Raw genomic sequence first — 21,303 nt, forward strand, 5'->3', positions numbered from 1 at the left:
AATATAGTACTCAAAGTCCTAGCCAGAGCAATCCAACAGCGAAAGGAGGTCAAAGGGATACAAATTGGAAGGAAATAAATCAAAATATCACTATTTGCAGATGATATGATAGTGTACTTAAGTGACCCCAAAAGTTACACCAGAGAACTACTTAACCTGATAAACAACTTCAGCAAAGTGTCAGGGTATAAAATCAACTCAAACAAATCAGTAGCCTTCCTCTACTCAAAGGATAAACAGGCTGAGAAAGAAATTAAGTAAATTACACCCTGCACAATAGTCCCAAATGACATTAAAATACCTTGGTGTGACTTTAACCAAGCAAGTGAAAATCTGTATGACAAGAACTTCAAATCTCTGAAGAAAGAAATTGAGGAAGATCTCAGGAGATGGAAAGATCTTCCATGCTCATGGATTGGCAGGATTAATATAGTAAAATGGCCACTTTGCCAAAAGCAATCTACAGATTCAATGCAATCCCCATCAAAATTCCTACTCAATTCTTTATAGAGATAGAAAAAGCAATTTGCAAATTCATTTGGAATAACAAAAAACCCGGGATATCGAAAACTATACTCAACAATAAAAGAACTTCTGGGGGAATCACCATCCCTGACTTCAAGCAGTATTACAGAGCAATAGTCATAAAAACTATATGGTATTGGTACAGAGGCAGGCAGGTAGATCAGTGGAACAGAATTGAAGACCCAGAAATGAACCCACACACCTATAGCCACTTGATCTTTGACAAAAGAGCTAAAGCCATCCAATAGAAGAAAGATAGCATTTTCAACAAATGATGCTGGTTCAACTGGAGGTCAGCATGTAGAAGAATGCAAATCGATCCATTCTTATCACCATGTACAAAGCTTAAGTCCAAGTGGATCAAGGACCTCCACATCAAACCAGATACACTCAAACTAATAGAAGAAAAAGTGGGGAAGAGTCATGGGTACTGGGGAAAATTTCCTGAACAAAACATCAATGGCTTATGTTCTAAGATCAAGAATCGACAAATGGGGCCTCATAAAACTGCAAAGCTTTTGTAAAGCAAAAGACACTGTCATTAGGAAAAAACGGCAACCAACAGATTGGGAAAAGATCTTTACCAATCCTATATCTGATAGAGGGCTAATATTAAAAATATACAAAGAACTCCAGAAGTTAGACTCCAGAGAGCCAAATCACCCTATTAAAATATGGGGTACAGAGCTAAACAAAACATTCTCTGCTGAGGATTATCGAATGGCCAAAAAGCACCTAAAGAAATGTTCAACATCCTTAGTCATCAGGGAAATGCAAATCAAAACAATCCTGAGATTCCACCTCACACCAGTCAGAATGGCTAAGATCAAAAACTCAGGTGACAGAAGATGCTGGCGAGGATGTGGAGAAAGAGGAACACTCCTCCATTGTTGGTGGGATTGCAGACTGGTACAACCATTCTGGAAATCAGTCTGGAGGTTCCTCAGAAAATTGGACATTCCACTACCTGAGGACCCAGCTATACCTCTCTTGGGCATATATCCAAAAGATGCTCCAACATACAACAAAGACAGATGCTCTACTATGTTCATAGCAGCCTTATTTATAACAGTCAGAAGCTGGAAAGAACCCAGATGCCCTTCAACAGAGGAATGGATTCAAAAAATGTGGTACATCTACACAATGGAGTACTACTCAGCTATCAAAAACAATGACTTCATGAAATTCATAGGCAAATGGAATGAACTAGAAAATATTATCCTGAGTGAGGTTACTCAATCACAGAAAAACACATTTGGTATGCATTCACTGATAAGTGGTTATTAGTCAAAAACTCAAATTACCCAAGATGCAATCTACAGACCACAGGAAGCTCAAGAAGGATGACCAAAATGCAGATGCTCCCACTCCTTCTTAAAAGGGGGAAAAATATTCATAGGAGGGGATATGGAAGCAAAATTTAGATCAGCGACTCAAGGAATGGCCATTCAGAGCCTGACACACATGTGGCCCATATATACTACAGCCACCAAAACTAGACAAGATTGATGAAGCTGAAAAATGTATGCGGAAAGGGACCGGATATAGATCTCTCCTGAGAGACACATCCAGAGCATGTCCAATACAGAGGTCAATGCTAGCAGCAAACCACTGAACTAAGAATAGGACCCCTTGGGGGGAATTAGAGGAAGTATTGAAAGAGTTGAAGGAGCTTGCAACCCCATAAAAACAACAATGCCAATCAACGAGAGCTTTCAGGGATTAAACCACAACCGAAAGACTATACATGGACTGACCCAGGGCTCCTACTGCATATGTAGCAGAGAATAGCCTTGTTGGGGTACCAGTGGAAGAGAAAGCCCTTGATCTTGCGAAGGTTGGACCCCCAGTGCAGGGGAATATGGGGGAGGGCAATAAGGGGGATGTATAGGGGGGATACCCGTATGAGGGGAGGGAGGGAGGAATGGGGGCTTATGGACAGGAAACCGGGAAGGGGAATAATCTTTAAAATGTAAGTAAAGAAATATATAATAAAACATTTTTAAAAAGTGCAAGCCAAATAAACCCTTTTCTCCTCAAGTTGCTCTTGGCCATCGTGTTTCACCATAGCAATAGTAACCCCGAGTAGGACAAGAACCCAGTTTCTTTAGCCTTCTAACTTGGATTGAAGACCAATTATTCTCCAGAAAGTCTACCCAGCCTTCCGTGCCAGATTGAGTGAGACTGCTGAGGTCATGCTGTCTTAGTCAGGGTTTTACTGCTGTGAACAGACACCACGACCAAAGCAAGTCTTATAAATGACAATGACTTACAGGTTCAGAGGTTCAGTCCCTCATCATCAAGGCAGGAACATAGCAGCATCCAGGCAGGAATGGTGCAGGAGGAGCTGAGAGTCCTTCACCTTCATCTGAAGGCTGCTAACAGAATCCTGACTTCCAGGCAGCTAGGGTGAGGGTCTTAAGCCCACACCCAGAGTGACACACCTCCAACAGGGCCACACCTTCTGATAGCGACAGTCACTGGGCCAAGCATATACAAACTATCACACAAGCCTTGTGGATCAAACATCTACTGGGTCTTCAGTCTCTCTGATGTAAAGACAGCCATTCTTAAATTACCTAGACCCTATTATGTCAGCCAACCTAATAAATCCTGTTGATCTATATTTTATCATTGTCTATATATCTAGATATATTCATCCTATTGGTTCTATTCCTCTAGACAGCCCTAATATAGTGTCCTAATATGGTACAGTCCAAAAAATTCAATGAAATATTTATTTCAATAGATGTTATAGTAAATTGGGAACCTTATACTAGAATAAAGGTAAAGTTACTATGAATGTGGTATCTGTAAGTGTAGGTGTGGGTGCTGTGGTTGGTCGAATAAGAATGTCCCTCCTAGGCTCATCCATTAATGCTTGGTCATTAGGGAGTGGCTTCACTTGACAGGAATTAAAAGATGTGACCTTGTTGGAATGGGTATGGGCTTTGAAGGAAGTGTGTTGCTGGGGGTTGGCTTTGGGGTTTCAAATGCTCAAGCCAGTCCCAGTCTTTTTTTGTTGCCTAGATCCAGCTAGAATTCTCAAGCTCCTCCCTAGCACCATGTCTGCCTCGATGTGACCATGTTTCCCACCATGACGATAATAGACTAAGCCTCTGAAACTGTGAGCCAGCCCCAATTAAATACTTTCCTTTATAAGAGTTGCCATGACTATGGTGCCTTTTCACAGCAATAGAATATTGACTAAGACAGATACCAGATTGGTAATTCAGATACTGTCATAACTAGATCCCCTGGAGAAGAGGTTCTGAAATGGAAATTGACATGTGAGTTGTTTGGTAACAAATAACTATGTGGACAAACAGAGAAAGCAGAATCCAGGAAGGGAGACACAGCAAAGGCCACAGCCAATCTAATAGGAAACTCTGGAATTTAGCTAAGCCTTTCTACCTCCACATCGCTTAAGTAGTCGATAGATGTAGGATGCCCCCTAGAAGGCAGAGTGTCTTGGGGTTTCTATCGCTATGATGAAACACCCACCATGACCAAAAAAAAAAAGTGGTGGTGATGTTGGGGGAGGGGGTTATTCAGCTTACACTTCCACAGCACTGGTCATCACTGAAGGAAGTCGGGACAGGAGCTCAAATGAGGCGGGAACCTAGAGGTTAGAGCTGGTGCAGAGGCCATGAGGGGTACTGTTTACTGGCTTGCTCCTCATGCCTTGTTCAGCCTGCTCATAGCAACCAGGACCACCATCACAAGAATGGCACCAGCCACAATGAGCTGGACTCCTTCTTCAGTCACTAATTAAGAAAATGCCCTGCAGCTGGATCTCATGCAGACCTTTTCTCAATCCAGGCTCCCTCCTCCCAGTTGACTCTAGCTTATGTCAAGTTTTCAAGCTATCCAACAGTCACGTCGGGCAATGCAGCTGCCATCAGCTAGTAGCAATCTCAACTGGAGGATCAAACATCAGCACTGCTAATAGCTAAGGGAACAAGAATGTCTGTTACAAAGGCCAAGGCCTGAGCAGTAGTGCATTTTCTTTGCTTCAGCCCTGTGCACTCCTCAGATATACTTGCTTTTGCTGGCCAGATCTGGGGGTATCTCATCTAGGAGTCTGGTACCTATCTTTTCTTATGGAAAATTGCCTGGAGAGTTAATAGAGCATCATGCAACCCCACTGTTACAGCTGTTGTCCAGAATGGTCCCCTAAACCAGTGCTTCTCAACCCTTGGGTATCACGTATCAGATATTTACATCATGATTCATAGCAGTAGCAAGTTTACAATTAGGAAATAACATGGAGATTTAATTTTACGGTTGTGGGTCAGGACAACATGAGGAACTGTGTTAAAGGGTCCCAGCATTGGGAAGGTTGAGAATCACTGCTCTAGATTCTACCACTGTGCATGTATGATTGCAGGTGACCCAGAGTCCAGGGAAAAAAAGCAACTGATTCTTTGAAGCAAGTTAGAGGCATTTGTGAGCCACCCAACATGATACTAAGAATCGAACTCAGGTCCTCCGCGCAAAGGCAGCCAGAATTCTAGACCTCCGAGCCAGTTCTCCAGTCCTTCCTCCCAATTATTAAGCAGTACTTTTCAAGACTGTTAGGAATACTGGGAGCTTGGAGAGTCTAATAAACAGTTAGGACCAAAAGGAGTCTACTGATTCATGACAATCAAACTAAATGCAATATGGTGGCCTAGATGGGGTCCTGAAAAAAAAAAAGTTAGGTAAAAACTAAAACTATCTGAACAAGCTATGGATTTCAGTAAGGACTTCCATTAATAATTAGTCAGCTGGGGCTGAAACAATGGCTCAGTGGTAAGAGTACTAGCGTTTTCACAGAGGACCAGGGTTCAGTTCCCAGGACCCATATCTCAGCTTACAACAGTCTTATAACTCCAGTTTCTGGATCTCTGACTTCCTCACGTACCAGGCAGGTACACAGTACACTTACACACATGCAGGCAAAACACCCATACACATACACTTCATATAATTTATAACTTATGTAGGTATTTAAAAAATAATGTCTGCCATCTCCCTAGGATGGAATAGTAATTTTATAGTTTGATGTCTGGGCCAATGGGTAGAGAATTTCAGAACTGTCTGTTTTTCTCATTAAGATAGTTCTTTATCCACAAGTCAAGTCCCAAGTATGTTTGGCCCAATTATTTATTCTGGAAGTGGGGAGATGTCAATGAGGTAGATCATGAATTCAGTGTTAGGAAGTCCCAGGGAAGAAGCCATGTATAACCTCTCAAATGTTCCTATCCGAAAAAGGAGTTGACAATCCCCAAGGGTTCAGGTAACCTGAACCTTGTAGCTCGTTGTCCATGGAGAATGTGTGTTCTCTTTCCTCCACACAAACCACCATAGGGAATTAATTATCAGACACTCCCACAACAGATCACGAGTCCTTTTACTTGGGGATCTACCCTGTTTTTTGGTCAATAGTTTATGGCCTTAAAGAGTAACCAAGCTGGGCTGGAGAGATGGCTCAGCGGTTAAGAGCACTGACCTCTTCCAGAGGTCCTGAGTTCAAATCCCAGCAACTACATGGTGGCTCACAACCATCTGTAATGAGATATGATGCCCTCTTCTGGTGTGTCTGATGACAGATACAGTGTATATAATAAAGATTTTTTTTTCTTTTTTTTTTTTTATTTGTTTTTGGAGCTGGGGACCAAACAATAAAGATCTTAAAAAAAAAAAAAAAAAAAAAGTAACCAATCTCTAGTAACCTGGTGGAGATTGTAATCTTTTATTAGGATGGTCGTGTCCTGTTCCCCATTTACCCAGTCTTGGGAAATTTTAATGGTAGAGCTTGAGCAATACTCTTCCTATTGACCCATCGAAAGTGTTCACGTTCTATTTAGCTGTCTCCAAAGCTCCCTGCAGGCCATGCCTGATGATAACGCTACCACAATTTGTTCAGACCATGGAGAGCTGCCACTGGGCCTCTACCCTTCTGTACCTTTGCTCTCAGTGAAATCTCTTCTGTCACAGCATCTGGTCCACAGAGGTATCAGGGGAATTCTCAGTGACACCAGTGTCCCATGAACACATCCCTCCTCACCACGGTAAATGTTTCCCTAAGAAATGCTTTGCTGTCCAAAAACATCTAGGAAATATGAACATGTGTATTTGACTTGTTAATTACAGGGATTTTTCCCCCTGATGCCCAGTAGGGTAATTTTAATATAAAAAATATGTTCCCATCTACCACTTAAAACCACCTAGCACGCAGATGAATCTGAGAAGTGCTGATGTAGTCCACAAGGAGACGCTGATTAAAGTAGGTGAGCCCTGTGGCCTCCCAACCCATCGGCAGTCCCTGGTCCTGTTGAGAAGCCTGTGATTTCTGAAGGGCCCACTTCAGTCAGTCTGAGCCTCTCATACAACACAGTGTTTACTCATTTGAGCAGAAAACCCAGTCCTTGACTGGACTTAGGTGGGCAGAAGGTCCTTAAACCCATCTGTCTCTCAGTCTCTTCTCCCTCTAACTTAAAGGGATGATGGAAGGAACACCAAAGTTTCTTCTTATTTATCAGAAATATAACACACAATTCAACTTGAAGGCACACAGAGAAGTCTTTTAATTCCTTGGGGAAACATCTCCTGGGTTAATTGCAGGTATTTTAGTTACCACAGAGATAATTTTATCCTTACTTGTTTGAAACCAAAAAAATAAAAACTATGGTTAATGGTTTATAATTCATAGACGCAGACAATTTTATCTATTTTGACATCAAAGAAGACAAGAGCCAAAACAAATTCTGATTAAAACAATACAACATTCTAAGATGTCTTTTGTTTATTTTATTGTTTATCTTCTAATAGCCCACAGAAGAGACTGAAAATAGTTGTGGGCTAATCTTAAACATGAAGTAGAGAATAAGCACTAAACACTAAAAAAAAAATAAAATAAAATAAAACTTTTACCTTACTTATTAAACTAGGAAGAATTTTCCTGAAACGCACCTGTTAAATTAGTCTATAATATATTAATGAATGGAGGACATGTATTTCCTAGTAAATATTTTAAACATGAAGTATACGCTTGGGGGAAAAAAAACTTCTCAGGATATGAAATTTTTCAAGTCTCAATCCCCTGAACAGACTAATACAAATTTATTTTCCACCTGAAGTCAGAAGTGCAAAATTGTTAAAAAATAAAAATATTTCTATTGTCCTCAGAAGTCTACAGATAAATCCCACAAGTCTTTAAAGGCCTTTCAACAAAACGCACCACGATCTCTTGGCAAGCTTTGCTTTATGATCTTGGGAGATGGGGCTTCTCATTCGGTGGGCAAGCTGCACTGTTAGCACAGCTCCATTTTAGAAAATCACCCTCAGAGTGAAGACCCAGCAGTCAGCATGTGCCACTACCTGCATATCTGCAAGTTTGCACCAAAAGGTCCCTAGGCGGCTGCGACCCTCAGCTGACAATCAGGAAACAGATTCAAGGCAGGGAGTAGAGGCCAAACGTTCCAGTTTACAGATGCTATTCTTCCTAAAAATGCCAAGGGCTTTTGGATCAGAAATGGGCAACATGGGAAAAAAAAATCGAGGCAACTGGGTAACTTCAGGGCTGAGGATTGGTGCCAAGGATTCGGGGTGCTCTCATCACAGAGGAAGACACGAGCTACAGGAAGTTCTGCTGTCTGGGCTGTATGTCTACACAAATCTATGGTCTGGCTCACCTAGTCTTCTAAATAACCGTGCCTGATGCTCAGAGGGATGCCCTAAACAGCGCCCCAGCTGCTGCAGGTGTTTCCAAATCAAAGCGAGGTCACAGGGGGTTTTAGGAGGTTTTATGAAATCTGGGGCACCCTGTCTAGTATTACACTTAATAATGATTACCTCAACATTGGCGATGTAATTGAGGGCTCGGTTACACCCTTCTCTATTAGTCAGACCCTTCTGTTGATTAGAAAACATCAGTCCTCCACACTCCACAGAATGAATGACTGTGGCTTACATAACCAATGAAGCCATGGATTCTTGGAACCTGACTATCCAGGAAGAATTGCCCACCAACCACCTCTTTAACCTTCCTTTCTGGATGCACGGTGGTCACCGGGTGTTTTAGTGTAACCAGAGCATCCTTAGGGGAGGGTCCTGAGGAAGACCTTTCGTTTCGTAGGATTCACATTAGTGTTTGACTGGAGAAAGCCCTCTCCTGGCTCACTGGAAACTGTGGGCAGCTGTCCAGCTTGGGTGAATTACTGTGTAAAGAGCTCTGTTCTTCTGGGCCTCCCTTCAGGGACTTGGAAATGGAAGGTAGGGCAGCTTCCTCTGGCCGTCTACCAGGCATGGGACCCCAGGTTTCTTGGGGTACATTTGGCTAGCAATCTTAAAGAAGTCATCAGCAGCATCTAGAGCAATGAGCCGGTCCTGCAGATTAAAAAGAAAAGACAAAAGGAAGCTTGCCAAGTTAGAGACCAAGCCACATGGATACGAAAATTTAATAGACAACAAAGCCTGCCTTGGAAATCAGACCAGGCAAGTAAAGCGTTCATTAAAATTTCAAGTCTTAGAGACTTGCTGTACCTCTTTATTTCCACCAATCTTCTGTAATGTAAGCATATGTGTGTGCATGCATATGTGTGTGTGTGTGTGTGTGTGTGCGTGTTCAGATGTGTGCATGCAAAGGCCAGAGGTCAACCTTCGGTGTTGTTCCTCCAGAGCCACCCCACCTTTGTTTCACTATTTTTGGAAACAGTGTCTCTCACTGGGAGCTATGAGGCACCTGACCAGCTAGGCTAGCTCTCAGCAAGCCTAAGCGTCTTAGAAACAGGACACAGCCTATTTCTCTGCATCCCAGCCCTGAGTGCCAGCGTGCCAGACTTTTAAAGTGGGTGCTGGAGCACAAACTAGACTATCTCCCCAACCCCTCCACCAACCGTGTCAATCTCAGGCTGGAGAGATGCTTTGACCCTTTGACCTAAGGTCGAAACTAACCACACAGCGGGACTTGTCTGAAAAACAGACTCTGGCCACAGCCTGAGCCTCAAGGGCTTGAGGTGAGATCCAGATTATCCTCCCCCTCAAAGCTTTTCAGGTGGCTCTGGTGCCATCGGCCACAGGTGCACACAACGGCAGCAGCAACAGCGTCCGCCATTGTATCCTGCTGGAGTTTGTGAGGCTGGGATGGGTGTTCCAGGAAATAACAGAAAAGGTAAAAGCAAAGCCAAACAGGACAGATAAGGAAGACACCCACTTACCACAATCAAGAGATATCTCTCGGAGAGCTCCCAGCTGGCTGGGAAGATAGAGGTCTCTTCTGCCAGTTTTAACAGCATCTCTCGGGCTTTCCTCGTGTTTTTGGAATCACTCATGGTGCTGAGTTTGGTCACTGACAACAAAGAGTCAGCTTCCCTTTGAAAGCCTAAGATAGGAGAATGTGAAGTCATCACTAGGAAGAGCTCATCCTGTGGTACTATCACTGTGGTTATTAAAGGATCCTGACCAGTGTGGTGGTGCACACCTTGAATCCCATAACTCGGGAAGCAGAGGCAGGAAGATCTCAGGGTTCCTGACAGCCTGGTCTACAGAGTAAGCTCCAGGACAGCTGGGCTACACAGAGAAACCCTGTCTTGAAAATAGAATGTGGATTCTATACAGTGAAAACTAAGGTCAAAGGCACTACTGTGTGCTGCTTCCCACACTGTGTGAGTGGGAGGCTCTTTACTTAACACTAGTCCATGTTTTCCATGGTTTTTCTTGTTACCTTTTCCCTCTTTTAAAGGAGGTTTGGCTCCTGACTGCTCATGGCATTTTGTTAGTGGCCCCCCTTTTCATCCTCATGGTAATCTAGTCAACTGGTGGAAAATTCATTCCCAAAGACAGAAAAGACTCACAGAAGGCAACTGATCAGACTGACTTGTGGAAAGTAAACTATTAACCCACAGCGAGACCGAGCGAGTTAGGAGGGCAGAGCACCCACCTTACCCCACTGACCCCAGCCAAGACAACGAGGGCTGCCACCCTGGTACCCACCTCTGGAAACCTGGAATGCCAGAGGATCACGTGACCTCAAAGCAGACTATCAAAGACTCTAAAGGTGGTCACTCATTTCTGAACACTAGAGCAAGCTGATTTTTTGATGTGGGGATATTTATTCAACCCTAGTAGAACTAAGAAAGGCCACTATTCAATGTCTACCATAATGTCAAGTGTATTTTCCTGCCCCTGCAACTTTTCCCACTTTTTGCTTCTTTGAGAACTTTCTGTCTGAATATCTCTTACAAACAATATTTCTCTCACCTGTCATATTTATAAAGCTATTACCGCTTGGACAATCACTCTCCTTCTAATTCAGTCAATAAATAATGACAAAACCAGTAAGTAGTAACACCCATATGACTTTGCTACCTGGTGTCATCTCTGACTTGGGGACAGATGAAGTCATATGGACTGGTGACAACAGAAATATCAAGGTCTATGTTGAGAGCCTAAAAGAAAAACTGAGAACCTAATCAGTACAAGGTAACTTAATTAGTCAGTGTTTGGCAAACTTTTGATGAAGCATCGCCTGTCTCAGCCTTTTGCAAACATCTTCTCCACCTTCCAATTGATTTAAAAAAGAACCCAATGGCCTACAGCAAAACAGGATGGGGAGGCAGGACTTCTGGGCAAAGTAAGGAACTCTGGGAAAGAATCTGAGTCAGGAGACAAGGCAAGTGCCGGCGCTCGGGAGGGAGCGAGCCACATGGCAGGTCGCACGTTGGTATAAACAGGCCAATTTAAGTAAAGGAGCCAGCTGGGAACAAGCTGAAGCTAAGGCCATGCTTTCAGAATTAATGAAAGGTCTCCATGTCATCATTCCATGGCGGGTCTGGGACAGTCAGTCCAGGCAAACCTTGATGGAAAAGTGAAAAGCACGTGACCAGTTGTTTTTACCGTTTCAGTCTCTCTCAGACTCACCCAAATCTTCTAAGATTCGTCTCCACCTGTTCCTCACTTCCCTGCGGATCTGCCGCAGGGTGTAGATATCATAGTTGAGTCTTTGCCACTCCTGTAAAGAGATAAAAATTCACATTTACTTACACCCTCTGGCCTAAAACCCCTATCGCACCTCTGAACCTCATGTTGCCTAAACACATGGCTCCTCTCTTCACTAATCGGAACACAGAACATAATCCTACAAGAAAAGGAGGCCTACACAAGGCAGAGGTGACAGGAACGTCATCAGCTGCCATTGCTGAGGAATCGCTCTGCTTCTAAGGGATGTCACATCTGAATGTTACTTAGACGTTCTGATAATCACTTCTCTCCAATCACTGACCTTACCTGAAAATGTGCTTAGCCATAGTAAAGTTTCGCGTAAGACTACCGTCAAGATTTACAGTATAAGATATTAGGACAAAGGTTGTCTCAGCAGGTTAAGTACTTACCACACAAGCTTGAGGACCAGAGTTCAGAGACCCAGCACCCTGTAGATGCCCAGTGGGTGAAGGGGTAGGTCTATAATTCCAGTGCTCAGAGGCAGAAATATTGGGGGAGGGGAGCACATTCATGGATAGCTAGACTAACCAAACTGGTGAGCTCTGGCTTCAACTGAGACACCCTGCCTCTATGACTAAAACAAAAAATGACTGAGGAAGACTGCTCACATCAGCATGTGAGCGTGCGCACACACACATACACACATACACACATACACACACACACACACACACACACACACACACACACACACACACACACACGAAAGAAAAAGATGTCAGTGCCTGCCTACAATGAAGACCTAATAAAACCCATGTATTTGGAGCCATTTATAGATGACGAAACTAAGGCTCAAATAATTTTATTCTAGGTAATAAATCTTAGAAGTTCATGAAAAGACAACAGCCAGACTCTCTGTCTCGGTTTGTTATGAGGATGACATAGAGATCTAGGACTCCAGAGCATCCCGATTCCTGCCGCGTCGCCCATCCTGTATCTTAGCATCACTCTTGATATGGTAAGCTGTGTGGGCACACAGAGTGAGGTCCACTAAAAGGTTTCCATCCTGGAAAGTCCTGTATCAGCTTTTGGGTAACATGGGCATCATGTTGATCCTATCAGGACCTGGATCAGCCTTAGGGTTGAGACCCCTCTGGGGGTCACATATCAGACATCCTGCACATCGGATATTTACACTATGACTTGTAACAATAGCAAATTGTAGTCATAAAGTAGCAACAGAACAGTTCTATGGTTGGGGGGTCACCACACATGAGGAACTGGATTAAAGGGTAACGGTATTAGGAAGGTTGAGAACTGCTGCCTTCAGGTGTCACAGGAATTTGCTTTTAAGGAGACTTTTCTTATCGTGAACGCCTTTCCTTTCCTAGAAAAGACACAACTGCCTTTGCTCTCAGCTTCGAGAACAGCATTTTAAATGTTTGATTTTAAGACTCAAGCTATTTAATATTTTGACTCTTGTAACTGAAAAGGTTTCAACAACGCCATGCGCTCCCTGCTAAATTCCTTTCAAGACAGACTTGCCTTGCAGACTGCCATTCAATTTCATGCCTAGCTAAGGAAAATCAGCTTAGCTGCCGCTGGAATGCATCAAAAGGTACCACTTTGAAAAAGAAAAGCTAGAAATAAAGTGGGCTTTGTCCCAACTGCGAATGAGACTGTATCTGAGGACACGCCGTGAGAAGGGAAAGGGCTTTATGCTACACTCTTTAAGGCAGCAGGTTGTGGATTTCCTAGTTCTTAAAAAATAATAATAAAAAATAATAATAAAGAAAAAAAGAAGAACCAGCTAGAGGCGTGTGTATGCATGTGTGGTGCCTAGAATCAAAGACAAAAAGGTCTTAGAATGGAGGGCAGTTGGGGTTGGGGATTTGGCTCAGTGGTAGAGCACTTGCCTAGCAACCACAAGGCCCTGGGTTTGGTCCCCAGCTCCGAAAAAAAGAAACAAGAAAAAGAAAAAAAAGGAGGGGCTGGGGATTTAGCTCAGTGGTAGAGCGCTTACCTAGGAAGCGCAAGGCCCTGGGTTCGGTCCCCAGCTCCGAAAAAAAAAAAAAAAAAAAAAAAAAGAAAAAAAAGGAAAAAAAAAAAGAAGAATGGAGGGCAGTTAACTGAGTCATCTGGAAATCATGGAGAGATGGACAGCTCAGCAGTTGGGAGCACCAGTTGCTCTTCCAGAGGACCCGACTGAAGTTGGAATTACAGCACCACATGTTAGCGCGCCACCACCCTCTGAAGCCCCAGTTCCAAGCAGCTCTGACGCCCTCTTGTGGCCTCTGAGGGCACTGCATGCACATGATACACAGACACCTGTGGTCAAAACACCCATACGCCTACAATATTTTAATTTAAAAGTAAATAATATGCAATCCTGGCCTCACAGCATCACATTAAAGCATGCCTAGACAACCTCCACCCCTGACTGGATAAACTGTAAAGGGAAAACTTGAACCATGGTCTTTTCAGCAGGAAGACCTTATAGTACTCAGTGACGATTCAGTACAGCGTTCTGTGCTGAGCCAGACTGTCTGCCTACGTCTGGATCTAGCCCCACTGCCCCTACTTCACTGCCTGTGCCTCATCTGCAATGCTACCCACACCACAGTGGCCTGTGAGGCTCAGCTGTTCCTCGGCCTTCAGACGCAAGTCAGCATACACCCTCTTGGGATGCTGGGCTTGAATAATCCTAGCTAACCAACAACAGTCCACATGATGACCCCTCGCTCCTGTTTCTTGCTATGGGCACCCCAAGTCCTGGCCGTGGCTAACTACTGGAAGAGGCTTTGCAAAGAAAAGTTCCAGAGCAGTCAGGACAGAACCAAGGTACCAGGAAGAGAAGTCAGTAAGAGAGGATCAGTAAGGGCTGAGAAGATGGCGCAGTGGTCAGGAGTACTTGCTGTTCTCCCAGAAGACCGAGATTTAGTTCTCAGCACTCACATCTCTAACTCCAATCCCAGAGGCTCGGATGCCTTCTTCTGGTCTTTGAGGGCGCTGCATGCATATGATAAACATGCAGGAAAAACATCCATACACATAAAAATAAATAAATAAATCTTGACAGGGGAGGAAAGGTATAAATGTCTGTTAAGAGGCAGAAACAACAACCTGTAGTCCCCTGTCACAACAGTTCCAGGGGGCTGTCATGTTTTCAGAGCCAAGAGTCTCAACCCCCAGGCTGAGACATCGCTAGTGACTACCAAGGATCAAGAATCCCATACCTGGGTCCTATACCCAGACAGTAACACTAGAGGGCGCAACTGGTGCTCTGCCTACCGACATCTCTTCTCGCTGCTGCCAAGCACAATGGAGATAATGGATAAAGGCCACTGGGACTAGCTCCTTACCTACTCACCATCTATTCATGAGCAAGAGAGCCCTTACCAGCTGACTGGTGACACGGCCTTGGGTCCAGCCTCCCCACTGTAAATAACTTGCAAATAGATGATGTCATCAATCTTTCACACATCAATTTCATCCACTATCAATATCTTCTTTTGACCTAATAATACAGCTCTAAAACAAGTAGAAGCCTGAGTGAAAATCGGATTTAATAGGATGAGTGGTCAGAGGAAACCGAATCCCCCTTAAACACGGTGCTCTAAATAACAGTGTGAACGTGAGGCAGATGAGAAATGACCACACATAGAATCTTCTTCAATTACAATTCTTCATAACTGGAAAGAACCATTTCCTCATGCTAGAAAGGAACGAGTTCTTGATGTGCTTCTAGAACTCTTAAATTCTGACGATTTGCTTTTTAAGCTCGACACAATTTGACCTTAAATATTAAGAATGAGGGGAGTAGCAAAGATCTGGCAAAAAGAATAATGCAGAATTAATTCCGTCAAATGCCTGGGAACCGAGCCAAACTATGTGTGACTGAAATGAACACCTGGGGATGTTCACAGCTACACTTGGGGTGGGGATGGGGAGGTCTTCTCTTCATGTGGCCAAATCAGATTAGAACTGATACAAAAGTTAAATTGGCAGCGCGGAACAGAGAGAGCAAAATCATCTCCCATCAGTACTGACAAAGCTGGCCGGGACCATGAGCACTGATTTAAGCTCCTCAGACCACGTGGTGATTTGAATGAAAATGGCCCCCAGAGGTACAGGCAGTACGGAGTGCAAGGACTGGAGGGGTGTGGCCTTGTTGGAGGAAGTGTGACTTGGGCAAGGCAGGGGAGTTTTCAGAAGCTCAAGTCAGGCGTAGAGTCACTCTTCCGGCTGCCCACCAATCCAGATGTACCGGATGTGGAACTCTCAACTCCTTCTCCAGCACCATGTCTACCTGCCTACCACCACGGTTCCTGCCATAATGATAATGGACTAAACCTCTGAACCATAAACCAGCCCCGATTAAATGGTTTCCTTTATAAGAGTTGGTTATGGTGTCTTTCCACAGCAGTAAAACCCTAACTAACACAGACCACTTTTCTCCTGCACAAAATCAAAGCTCTGTATTCCTCATGGCTGAGGAGCTGGCTCAGCAGTTAAGAGCACTTACTGCTCTTGCAGAGGACCCAGGTCCAGTTCCTAGTGCACAGTCTGCATGTGTGTCAACTCCAGTTCCAAGTAAGCTGATGCTCTCATCCGACCTCTGCGGGCACCAGATGTGCACATGGCACAATCTACATGTCAGCAGAACACTGACACATAAAAATAAAATAAGCCTTTTAAAAAAAAAAATTAAAACATGGGCTGGAGAGATGGCTCAGTGGTTAAGCACTGACTGCTCTTCCAGGGTCCTGAATTCAATTCTCAGCAACCACATGGTCTCTCACAACCATCTGTAATGGGATCTGATGCCCTCTTCTGGTGTGTCTGAAGACAGCTACAGTGTACTCACATACATAAAATAAATAAGTAAGCCTTTAAAAAAATGAAAACACTGTGTTCTTTAACTAGCGTCTCCCCTGGTCACTACTCCAACCTTTGATACCACGATTCTCCTCTCTGCTTGTATAAATTTGCCACCTTAGAGTCCAAATGAAAATGAAATCAGACAGTATTTGTCTGTCTGGCTTATCCTATTTAGATCATAAAACAATGACCTCTATGTTCATCCACACCATTGCAAATGACAGGACCCCACCCCTTTTATTTTGGATATATTCTTACTATTGTAGCCCAAGCTTTCCTGGAACTAGCAGCAATCCTCCTGTTTCCTCTTCCTAAATCCCTGAATGTTGGGATCATGGAGCTGATACACCCACTGTCCTCTAGTATGTGTTGGCCCTCCATGCCTTGGACCAAGAAGGAGCACATCCCCATCCCTCTCCGTCTACATTCTACTTAGCCTTCGAGACTCCGCTCAAATGCTACCACCTCCTCCAGCTTAACTGAAAGTAATGCTTCTTCCCTCAGCTCCTTCATGAACAATGTTGTAGGTTTACTGTGCGTATGCTGCTACATTGGTACGTGCAGGGCGTCTTTCACTGCTAGAGTGTAGGCTCCTTAAGACACTAGAACCTGAGTTCACCCCTGTCCTATGTAGTACTTTCTACTTCGAGCATCCTCAACTGGGTCTGCTGAGTTCAACTGCACATAAGATACATGAGGAAGCCAAGTTCTGTAGGTGACATAGTCTTTTTTAATGTAGAAACAGCACTACATCTTATCAGAAAAGGCCACACATGGGCTAGCTAGATGACTCAGTGGGTAGAGGGCTCCTGCTGGCAAACCTAAAAATCTAAGCTTCATTCCCAGGATCCACATGGTGGAGGCAGATAGCCAACGCTCACTGCCTGTCCTCTGACCTCTACATGAGCACTGATGGTATGAGTATGTGCACACACGTGCAGAATAACTATAAGGAAATGTATACTATATGGTCCTTTCCCACTCTGAACACCGCACATTTATTTAATAAGGTATTTTGCCTCACACATATTTGAAAAATATTGAATTCAATAAAGATAGAATAAAACCAAACCATCCATTAACCCTCCCCCTCTCTATCTGATCAGGCATTTGAGAGCTGAAAGGTGCTTTCCAGACATGTCTCTCTCACAGTGTCGCAGGCCCTAACTTGCCCCTTTATATTCAGTGCTATGTTCAGAAGAAACTCCAGGTGAATTTATAGTAGAAAGCTATTGGGTGAGACTCTGTGAGGTAAACCACTCAGCTAATTGAGTAGAAAACTGAAATTTAAATCCAAGACTATTAGCTTCCCAAATCCCATTATTTCTCAAGGGCTTGCCACCCAGTCAGACCTACATTTAGCCCACAATGCTGTTCCTCTCTCACCAGTGTGGTGTGGAAATGAGGATTCGAGGAGACGTAATGGTCCCAGAAGCGGAAGAGCCCTCCTCTGCTCTCTAGGTGCTCATTACTACCCAGCAGCAGGAAGACCAATGCAGTCAGATCTCATGCAACCTGGGAGAAACAGACTGGGGAGGCTTGGCAAGGAAGGAGGGTGACACACAGCCAACTATGCAAAGGCAGATCAGAGTCTCCTCTAAACATCCCTGGACCGGACAGTGTCAAGGCCACCTGAGCAGAAGGGGCGCTGCCTTTCAGTACCCTCAAAGCTTGCTTTCTCTGTCCATTAGACATGGTATGAGGCGGAAAGATAGGATTATATTTCACTGTTCCTAGACAGCTGGTCCACTCATTGCCATCTGCCTCATCCCAAAGGGGACAGGCTCAAGTGACAGGACAGAGAAACCCAGGACATAAAAGGATAAGTATCGGCCTAGATGAACCTTTGAGGAGGGGGCTGACAAGGAATTCAGTCCAAGAGGGGTGAGTGTCCAGGATCCTGGCACTTAGGCCTGTGGGGGCTCTGGGATTTGTCTTCCCAACGCTTGGCTTTATGGCTTCAGTCGCTGTATGTCGTCACTACTATGGGGCACTCAGTCTAAGGAAGGAGGGTCTAGTTGCTGGCAACCAGAGCTGATGGAGAAATGAGCCTTTTCAACTGACTAGGTCAAACCCCATGAAGGTCTCATTCGCCTCAGAACCCCTCCTTCTGTAACAGGAGAGGCAGCTTCTGCTGCTGGAGCTGCAGCTGTGAGCCTGAGGGGATGAGCCTTCTAGATTTGCTTGCTTCCAGGTGTTGAGTTTCATCACCAGCTGTGGATGTTGTGCAGCTAAACAATTCGCTATTGTGAGCTGTGTTACAGTTAACACTGCTCCATGGGGTCATATGCCTACCGTTGTTGTCTAGGAACTTGGGGGTGGCTCAAAATGGTTGATACTGCTGACCTGTAAAAGTCACAGGACCAAAGCACATCCAAAGCATGCTAATGGCAATGTTGTCTGAACAGGAAAAGCCATGAAATTTGATATGAATATACAAACCACCAATTTTTTCTCCAATTTTTCCTTACTTCTTGGCACCTTTCCCACAGCCAGACCACCCAACTGTTAGCCATAATTACCCTAAACCATATCCTGAAACAGAAATGGCTGAGGCCTGCTCTCCTGGCCTCACACACTTGGTTCCCTCATGAGTAAACTCTTCCTATTTTGAAAAACTCAGCCTTTCAACAGGCATTGTAGCACACACCTTTAATTCCAGCACTCAGGAGGCAGAGCCAGGCTGATCTCTGAGTTTGAGGTCAGCCTGGTTTACAGAGCGAATTACAGGACAACCAGGACTACAAAAGAAATAGAGAGACTGACTCATCATTTTAATCCAGGCATAGTGGCTAATGACTGCTTCTATGTGCGAGACCAGCCTGGTCTACACAGTGCATTCCAGACACTGAGATTAATTGTAAGAATCTATCTAGGGGACTGGAGAGATGGCTCAGTGGTTAAGAGCACTGATTGCTCTTCCAGAGGTCCTGAGTTCAATTCTCAGCAACCATATGGTGGCTCACAACCATGTGTAATGAGATCTGATGCCCTTTTCTGGTGTGACTGAAGACAGTTACTGTGTACTTATGTATAATAAATAAATAAATCTTTTTAAAAAAATAATCTATCTAACAAACAAACAAAAAACCCTCATTGTTTTGATGTCTGACAAAATGGACCTGGTTCAGTAACACTTGGGTCCTCACTACTGGTCTTCTAGAACTATCTCCTTGAGAGAGATGATTGAGCAGGTGAGGGTATTAGCCACTGGGCCTGATGATCTGAGTTCAGTCTCTACAACATACACAGTAGTAGAACTCCTGCTGGAAACTGTCCTCTGATCTCTGTGCAGGTATGCACCATGGCATCTATGAACATGTATACAAACACACACACACACACACACACACACACACACACACACACACACACCAATCAGCTAATAAATAGATAACTTATAAATAATAACTATCTACTTGTCAAGGGAAACTTGGTGTAACAGATCTGTTTCCTCCAGGTTGGAAATCACCACCCTCACGAGAGCCTCAAGAGACCCATAATGCTCTTCTCCCTGAGGTTCCAACTATGACTACGTCAGAAGACAATGGACTACGGTGTGGTTTCCTCGTGGTGAGTCACCCATCTCCTGTAATTAACCCCAATAAACTCATCAGTCTGGGCTTGGACAGAATCCCTTCACTGGTCCATTGGTGCCCTCTTTATCTGGGGTGAACAAACATTTATTTACCATCTCCCCAGGAAGTCAGACATCAGATTCATAAGGCCATTAGCCCTAGGTTGCTGCTGTGCCACCAGGCCCCGAGGTCCACCTGAAAGACGCCATCCTTTCAAAGACAAATAAGGGAAAACTTTGGGGGCAGATTGTATACATGCCAAGCAGACCCAAATACCATCCTGGGGTTACTGCCTTGGAACACCCTGGAATGACACATCTGCCCTGGGTGCCAATTCAGCTCCACTGACTGTCCAGTGTTCACCCAGAAGGAAGGTACAGACCTAGGGAGGGTCAAGGAGGGCATTGACCTAGGGAGGGTCAAAGGCAAACGCTGAGCGTCGCTTTTCCCACCCCCTTGTTTATTTCTGCTCCATTATCTCTCTCCTCTGGAGTTCTGCAAACAGACTGCACTAGAGTCCAAGGACTCTGACCTACTTCCTTACCTGACTTTAATCTGATTAAGCCAAAAGGTAGCTCTTAGCGCTGCCCAAGTATGCCGTCAAAGCCATGGAAAGGGGCTACTAATTGGTACAGGGCTAGCTCATTAGGTCTAACATGGTGGGGGGGATTGTCTCAGGCCTCTTCAGGGTCTCAGGGTTACAGCTCAGAATGTGATTTCACAGACGCTGCCAGGGGAAGCCATGTTTCCCGTGAGTCACGAGTTGCCTAAGCAACTCCCTGGAGCCAACACAGTTCTGGGGCTCCAGCCGCTGCAAGGGAAGATGGCAATCTACTGCTGTCACCAAAGGCGAAGGACAATAAGACCACGTCCTGCTCACAGGAAGACTTACTATTTCTAGCGAGGCAGAAATGGCCACGTCACACTTCATATGCCTAGAATGTGTCATGATATAGGCCACTTCGAAGATCCCAGCCAAGTTTAAACGTGTGGGTGGGCTGTGGACAGCTACTTATATTTTACTAGGTGCTACAGTTCAGGGTAATGCAAAGTGCACTGGAGGACACATTTAAATTGCAATATTCCGTGTTGTCAGATGTCAGAATCTGAAGCTGCTCATGTCCCCTGTATAAACTGGTGTGCTGTTTGCATAGGACCCTGGGTATTTAGGGCCTCAAGGGAAAACAGCCACGTAACCAGCGACAGTCCAGGTTTCACCTGGGAGTCCTCTGGCTAAAACATCTGTTGATCATTACAAGACCGCATGCTGGCACAGACAGGTGTGTGGTCTCCTCATCAACTCCTCTAGGAAGCAGCCTGTTAATCCTGGAGACACAGGCCCCTCTAGGTCAGGAGACCTTTGTCCTGTCAGTCACCTGCCTGCCTCCTTATC

The 21,303-nt window shown here is 44.5% G+C and overlaps 1 protein-coding gene across 4 annotated transcripts in view; it reads right to left on the reverse strand.

Moving 5' to 3' along the window:
- Window positions 1-7,073: 7,073 nt before the first annotated feature.
- Window positions 7,074-21,303, reverse strand: part of Mreg (melanoregulin) — a 55,583-nt gene continuing 41,353 nt past the window's right edge. For 3 of the 4 annotated variants that reach the window (XM_063267625.1, XM_039084110.2, XM_039084109.2), the window contains 3 exons: window positions 11,431-11,521; window positions 9,729-9,892; window positions 7,276-8,898 (listed from right to left, as the gene is read on the reverse strand). In XM_063267625.1, coding sequence (XP_063123695.1) covers window positions 8,764-8,898; window positions 9,729-9,892; window positions 11,431-11,521 — 390 coding nt within the window. In that variant the 3' untranslated portion in view covers window positions 7,276-8,763. Of the gene's footprint in view, window positions 8,899-9,728; window positions 9,893-11,430; window positions 11,522-21,303 lie in introns of all 4 variants that reach the window. The other variant, NM_001192002.2, reaches the window with a different exon arrangement.

This window comes from Rattus norvegicus, chromosome 9, assembly GCF_036323735.1.
Source record: "Rattus norvegicus strain BN/NHsdMcwi chromosome 9, GRCr8, whole genome shotgun sequence".
Lineage (NCBI taxonomy): Eukaryota > Metazoa > Chordata > Mammalia > Rodentia > Muridae > Rattus > Rattus norvegicus.